The 7656-nt window shown below is 42.4% G+C and overlaps 1 protein-coding gene across 1 annotated transcript; it reads left to right on the forward strand.

The window, feature by feature from the left end:
- Positions 1-4741: 4741 nt before the first annotated feature.
- Positions 4742-6597, forward strand: FERD3L (Fer3-like bHLH transcription factor). Its single transcript, XM_015558137.1, has one exon. The coding sequence runs from the start codon at positions 5967-5969 to the stop codon at positions 6453-6455; it is 489 nt and encodes a 162-aa protein (XP_015413623.1). The 5' UTR covers positions 4742-5966; the 3' UTR covers positions 6456-6597.
- Positions 6598-7656: the final 1059 nt, after the last annotated feature.

Raw genomic sequence — 7656 nt, forward strand, 5'->3', positions numbered from 1 at the left:
CACAGGACCACACTGACCTCATCTCCTAGGTCTTCTCCCTTCCCTCAATTCTTTCTGCCTAGTGGCCTCTGGGATGTTCTTCCAGTATCCCAGGCATCCTGCCACCTTCTCTGAAATGTTGGTTCTCTCTGCCTGGACACTCTCACTTGATACGCACTTAATTCCCTCCCTATACCTTCAAGTATTTATTCAAATATCACTTTCTAATCAGACTTGTACATGACAACCCCATTGAAAATAGCAACTCATGATCCCACTTGTACTAAGCAGTTTTTTTTTTCATAGCACTTAACTCCCTCAACACAATAAGGATTTTTTTGTGTTTCCTGCCTTATTCATTGATCCAAACTCCTAAATCAATGGCCCAGGATCAGGCACATCATAGGCCTTCAGTAAAAATGTGTTGAAAAAAATTGTATGTTTTTAATTTAGTGTAAAATAAATGTAATGTACAATAGAATAACAGATTATAATGCATACCTATTGATGCAAGTAGTACATTCATGTGTAACATTAATTTTATTATATTTAATTCCATATTCTTAAGTAGGAGTGTCTTTGAATATATTAGATTGAACCAAATTAAATGGCCCACTCTTTTAGATTAAAAAATGATTTGATTTTTGGCAGTTACATGTTTCAACTTAATACTAACATTTTCCCCATGTCACAAATGAAGAGTATGATGGCAAAAACTCCTGAAAATTTATTAAATTGCAAAATCACACATACGGTGTTTAAACTCCAAATGTACAAAGAACTTATGGATTTAAGGATGACTGTCAAACCTATAATATTTATTTCAAAGGAAAGTCTCTATTAAAAATATAATACAGGAAATGAGAGGAATAAAGGAAATTATTTGGGGTAATAGTTTATAACATCCTGAGGGATATTGTTTCCTTTACACCTCTCTAATTTTCCACATTCTTTTCATAAGGAAGTGAAGAATTTGGAGGGGGTTCAAACAGCCACTAATGTAAGAACTAATATAATTGAAAATTTGGAAAATAGATTTGTTCTAAGGCTAACTTTCATATTAAGAGGAAAACCATTTCACATAACTTAGGGAAAGCCGAAGATAAAAAATGTATGACTAATTTTAAGCAGTTTTTATAAATAATACTTTAAAATAGATATAAAGTAGTATCTCTAACTGTTTACTCTTTCTTGCCAGCAGAAAACACGCCACTGTAATAAGGAGACCTGGTATACACTGGAAGTCCAATCTTTCTGACATATTAATCTGTATTTAAGAGGGACAGTTCTGCTCCATTAGATCACTTCAACTCCCTGTTTCCTGTCGTTCTGCCATCCACAGCAGCCAGCCAACTCCAGCGTGAGAACTAAACTCTGCCTGCCACCTTCTTTTGTAAATAAAATTCTATTGGAACTCCAATACACTCGCCCATTTATGTATTATTTATGGCTGTTTTCACCCCACCGTGGTAGAGTTGACCAGTTCTCACAGAGATATAGTTGGCGAGACCTAAAATATTTACTATCTGGTCCTTGACCAAAAAAGTTCATCCAACCCCTGGCATAGAGTGACGTCCTTGTCCACATGTCAGTGCTAGCTCTCCACCCAAGTCCCCACATTCCAGGCAAAAGACCAAGTAGAAGGCAAACGTTTTCATTTTCAGAAGGCCAACTTGAACTTGCACATTTCACGTCTCATTTGTCCCACTGGTGTGAATGTGGTGGTGGAGAAATGTGCCTTCTGAACGGTGTGCGGGTGGGTCCGTCACTAAAAGGACCAAAGGGGAGTGCATACGGAGAACAAGGAGCAGTCTCTGCCACAGCTGTCTGTGCAGAAAGAAGGAGGTGTGGGTGGAAATGAGGGTGGGAAGGAGAAGCCTCCTCAAGTAGCTGCCTTCTTTTTGGAATGAATGAATTTTGACCATGAGGAGCATTTCACAAAGTGGAAGCCTGCTCTGTCCAGGAACTTTGCCTCGTCTTATTTCTAGTTACATGTAATTCACCCAGAGCTTCATTACACTAATATTTTAAAGAGCAGGTCACTTGTCATCAGGGAAATGCAAGTTAAAAGTACAATGCACATCTTCAGGATGGCTTGAAAAAGCCAACTTTTGACAAGGATGGAAGCTAACGTTCTCACCAAAAATATGTACAATATCCATATCAATGTAATGTGTAATCTCTAAAAACTGGAAACTACCCAAATGCCCATCAACAGTGGAAGGTATATTCATACAATGAAGTACTCTTCAGCAATGATAATAATATGCATAAATTTCATAAAAAGTTGAGTGAAAGACACAAGAGAGTACACAGAGTATGGTTATATTTATATAATGCGCAAGATTGGCTAAATTAATCTTAGAAGTCAGGAATAATACCTCAGAGAGTGGTACTTTGGAGAGTGGCTAGTCACTGGGTATGAGGGTGTAGGGGAAATTGAAATCGTCTCAAATGATACACTTAAGACTGATCTATTTTTACATTATCTCTAATTTCAATAAAGAACTCTATTTCTTGATTTGTGCACTAGTTTTCTGAGTATGTTTATTTTATGAAAACTAAGCTGCATATATAACTGGTGAATTTTTAAATAGGTACTCAACTTAAAAAAAAAGTCTACCTAAAATAGAAAAATAAAGTAGATGCATATATATATTCTTTTAATTCTAAAATCAGCCATGGCCATACACCACACATAATTTGACACTGAGTAAGAAGAGGATACAGCCCCCTTTTTTTATGTCACCTAAAGGATTATTTCTTAGACCTTTCTCCCCACAAACATGACAAAAATCTACCTTTATCCTATTTTATCATTTTCCCTAAATTGCTTAATGATTCTGTAAGAATATAGGAAGGAGCATCAAAGAGGGAGGGGAAGGAAGGTGAATACATTTGGGAGAGTTAGGTATTTACTTTACTCTCTCAATACTTTTAAATCTACCTTTCTCTCCTTTCTACTCAATCCCACCCGCTAGCCCCCTTAAGGGTTTCTGCTCAAATTATTCTTAGTCATTCGTTTTTTCTGCTTTGATTCTGGATACAAGAGTATACACAAAACGTTGAATGTTTAATTGGGACCATCAATACAGTTAAAGAAGCAATAAATTAAACTTTCAGGATCATTTCCTAAACATCTTGAGCAAAATTCATGGAGGGTTTATCAAACCCATTACAAAAGCCTCCATGTACGTAACTGAATAATTATAAACTAAAGGCCTAGCACTGAAGAGACAAATTCAAATTGGCATCCTTTAATCTTCAGTTGGGTTTTTGAAAATATGTTTCTTAACTTTCAAAGCTAGAAATAAAAGTAATGGTTCCTTCCAATGGGATGAACTGTTTTAAACCATTTAGTATTGTATACATTTAATACATGTATGTATATTTACTGTGGAACCAAATATCCACAAAAACATCTTTATATAAAGTGGATGCTTCAAAATAAGCAGAGAAAATCAATTTCACTTGTTTCTCTTCCATAATTAATTATATTTATAAACAAAAAATTCAATCATTATAACCTAGATTTTAACATTTTTGCTTTAATTCTATCACCAGGATTAAAACCTTGTAAGATAAACTGAAATTATCGTGGTATAAACAGAAGTGTTTATCTTCTGATTTTATGAAAAAGTTAAAGAGAAAGTATTTTTAAACTATTGCTAAAAACATGCCTATTAAGACAATTTTACAAATTTCTCAGTATTTTAATGTTACTATTTGAAACTAATGATGCATGCTTATTCCATTAACTTTGCTACAATTTCTGTGTGATGTAGTTGTTGAAATATTCATTACCTTGGATAAAATCTAAAGAATTTTAGTCTAAGAAAAGTGGTTCTTTAGGGTCTTATAATAGTGTCTAACACCTATTTTATTAAATTTTAAATGTAAATTTTTGTCATTCCCTTTGATTACATGTCCTATTTTATTTTGTTGTGGAATTAGATTCTCACCAGTTATTTAACCCACTTATGTATGCATACAAAAGGGAAATATAAGCAATGAAAAACATTTAACAACTAAAAAATCAACTATAAAATGTGTCCAACTACATAACAACACAAAGTTATACAAACGTTAGAAAGCATGTTACTGCTTGTCAAAACAACAATGAATTCTTCCACTTACTTATTCCTTAGCCATTGTTGAAATTCTGATTCATTTTTATTTTTCAGTCTTCTCTTTGAAAGAAGTTTAGTAAAAACAAAATAGGGAATCATAAATCAAAGATCTCTTTCTCATTAATATCATTCAGGAATGTAAATTTCAATTCTTCTCTGCTTGAGTTATTACAACAAAAGTTGGAGAGTGAAGAGTAAACGCAAGCAAGAAAAAAGAAAGCCAGTTAAAGGACAAAGAACAAGAGAGGCTCAGACACAAGTGGGTTAAAAAGGAAGGAGAAAGAAGAATTCTAGATGGTACTGCTTTAATAATGGTGCCTGGGAGCGCATACTGGGAATCCAGGAAAAATTGAGCTTACCTGTTAGAAACAGGCGTTTTCTGGGAGCTGTCCAGTGTACCAGCTGAACCATCATAGTCACAACTTACCTCCTTAATAGGAATTGATGTACATGGTGATTCGATTCTGTCTGGAACCAATGCGTCTCCTTGCTCATCTTTTTTATTTTTATATTTTGGCTATGTCTTCTAATAGGAAAAAATAAACCCTTCTTTGTTAAAATATTAGAGATACTATACAGTCAGTAGAATTTCATTTTCATTGTATGGCATTTAAATTTTCCCGTTCCTCTTAACAAAATGATCTAAGGGTAACAACAAGAACAAAAATAAGACCCTCCGATAAATAGAATGAAAGGAAGTTTGGTTTTTGCTCTTATGTCCTGTAGGGCAGTACAGATCAATGAGGAAAATAAGCCAGATGGACATGTCAGGATTTTTCATTCTTCGCCAATACTGATCAGCAATTTAAAGTTCGAAAGACTTCTCAACGGAGGCTGAGCCGATGGACCCATGGGTTTTTTAAAGGGCAAATCAGATGTTTGAAAGGAGATGGAAGTTGTTTTGTTTGGGGGCAGGGAGCGTTTGCTTTGCCCCCCACGCTGGGATTATGCATAGAGCAAGCTCTGAGAAAATGCGCCCAGCCTCCCCTTTTCATTTCATTGCCCTCCTCACTTTTGCCCTCGAAGTAAAATCCTCTACTTTACATGAGTAGAAGATAAGGGTAGGAAAAGGAGAGTCAAGTATCTGAATTGTGAGGCTGCCTAGGAGAAAACAGACTTTAGAAGTCAGGGTTTGTAACCCGGCAGGAGAGATGGTTAGGATGCCGGAGGAGGCCAAAGCCGGTTCCAAGAGCGACTAGGGGGAATGCGCCCCGCGGCCCCCAACCGTGCTTACTTAAGCTAATGGAAGAGCTTGCCTTTCACCAAGCGCTGCACTGGGATACCAGACAAACAGCTCCCCCTCGACCCCGGCAGACAGGGCCCCTCTTCAGGACATCATTAAAAGCACTTGTTTCATACTGGTTGGCAGCGCCGGGTGGCAGGATTCAGGACTCGGACTCAGAAGCCAAGGAGAAGCCGGGGAGGTGGAAAACATCCTCGCTTTGAAAAGCCACCTCGCAATGAAAGAACCGCGTGAGACAAGGGGCCTGAAGGATATGAGTTGGCCGCAGGGCGCGGAGAGACACGAAAGGCACAGCAGGTAAGAGCTGGGGGTCGTGGCCAAGAAGGAACTGTCCCAGGTGGCGCAGCGAAATGGATCTTGGACTTGGAGGCCTGTCTCTACGCGTCTTCCCGGCCTGGTCAGGCTGTCTCCTTCCATCAGCTTCGAGAGGAGGGGCGTCGCCACAGCCTTCCCAATCGGTGCGACTAATCCTGTTACCAGTTTGGTCCTAAATATTAACGTCCCCCGACCCTTCGTGGTTGCCGTCGCGTCAGATTCAGGGCTGTTAGGCAGCCGATCCGCAGTCTCGCCTTCCCCTGCGAGAAACCGATGAGACACAGGACCCAGAGGACTCGATGGCGGCGTATCGGGAGAGCTGCGTGGACGCCACGGTGCTGGACTTCGTCGCAGACCTGTCCCTCGCCTCCCCGGGGCACCCCCTCCTCTGCGACTTGGCTCCCGGGCTCCACTTCGGGGACCGAGGCCTGGCACTCCAGGAGGGACGACCCAGGGGCCTGGCGCCCTTCGAGGAGGAGGATCCAGAGGAAGAGGAAGGTGAAGCAGACGAGGGGGAGGAGGAGGAAGAGGAGCCCGGGAGGAGCGCCTCCCTGCTGGGCCGCCCGAAGAGGAAGCGGGTGATCACCCATGCCCAGCGCCAGGCCGCCAACATCCGCGAGAGGAAGCGCATGTTCAACCTCAACGAGGCTTTCGACCGGCTGCGGAGGAAGGTGCCCACTTTTGCCTACGAGAAGAGGCTGTCCCGGATCGAGACCCTCCGCCTGGCCATCGTCTACATCTCCTTCATGACGGAGCTCCTGGAGAGCTGCAAGAAGGAAACCCGCTGAGCCGCACAGGGTGGGCCCGCCCGCCCGCCTCGCCCGGGCGTGTTGGAGCGCCAGGTCTTTGGGGACGTGGCAGCGGGTGCGGCGGAAAGGCCTGGAGGGACGCTTCGAGGCCCAACGTCTGACCTTCTGAGCTCGGCTCGGGAGTGTGACCTCCCCAGAGCCCCGCCCAGAAGCTACGTCTGCGCGCCGGGTGGGTGGGATGCTAATCATCTCCGCAAACGCCAGCCTTCGTGGGCTTCTGTGGAATCCAATCTCTCTTCCTTGGCTTTTTATAAAAAAATAGAAATTAAAAATAGAATTTTTACTTTTTGAACTTAAGAGTCTCCTGGCAGGCGCTCCGCTCCGGCCTGCGCCCTTCGGGGATCCGGGAGCGGGGGCCCGGGAAGGGTGCTGGGTACGGGGCTTCGGAGAGGCCAAGGGGCTCCGTCTCTGGTCGGTCAGTCATGCTCCTAAAGAGACAACAAAAAGATGCGGGAGGAAGGGGAGTCCGGAGGACACGCCACCTGGCCTCGGGGCCACGCCCCTCGCCTCTTTCTACTTGCAACCCTGTTTGGGCTGTCCAGGAGCCCAACGCTAGAACTCGGAGGTGGGTGGGGGCAGCTCCTCCCCAGGCGCCCAAGGTGCTCCTGGGGGCGTCGGACGTCTCGGCGATTGCAGCCGGCGACGCTCCTCACGTGTGTGGGGAGGGGGAGGGACGCACTTTTAAAGTAGGGAAGGTAGCTTTCCTTCTAGTCTCATCCAGGAAAAGACAAGGCAAAAAGTCCAAAGAGATGCATTCTTTCACTTCCCAAAACTGTGTGCAATGGAGATGCGGTTGACGCAGGACCGTGCTGAGGGGCCGCCTCCAGTTTGGACTCTGCCATTCCCCACTTCGTCCTTCTGGGCGACCTGCTAAGCTGAATTGGGGGTATTCAAATAAGAGTAAGTTTAAGCGAGGAGAGGAACAGGAGTGCATAATGCCCACCTTACTGTAAATTCAGTAACCCTAAAGGATAAATCCCCGTTTTCCAACACTTTATTTAGCTTTCTCTCCACCCCCCAGCGCTCCCCCTCACACACACTGTCCCTATCATACTTTTAGAAATATAATTCATATATTAAGGAGTAATATATACTCATCCTAGAAAGTTGGGAAAACAAAGATTAAAAAAAGAAATAACATTTAAATCACTCTACGGTTCCATAAAGCATTTTTACCTAT

This window comes from Myotis davidii, unplaced genomic scaffold (genome assembly GCF_000327345.1).
Source record: "Myotis davidii unplaced genomic scaffold, ASM32734v1 scaffold168, whole genome shotgun sequence".
NCBI classification, from domain to species: Eukaryota; Metazoa; Chordata; class Mammalia; order Chiroptera; family Vespertilionidae; genus Myotis; species Myotis davidii.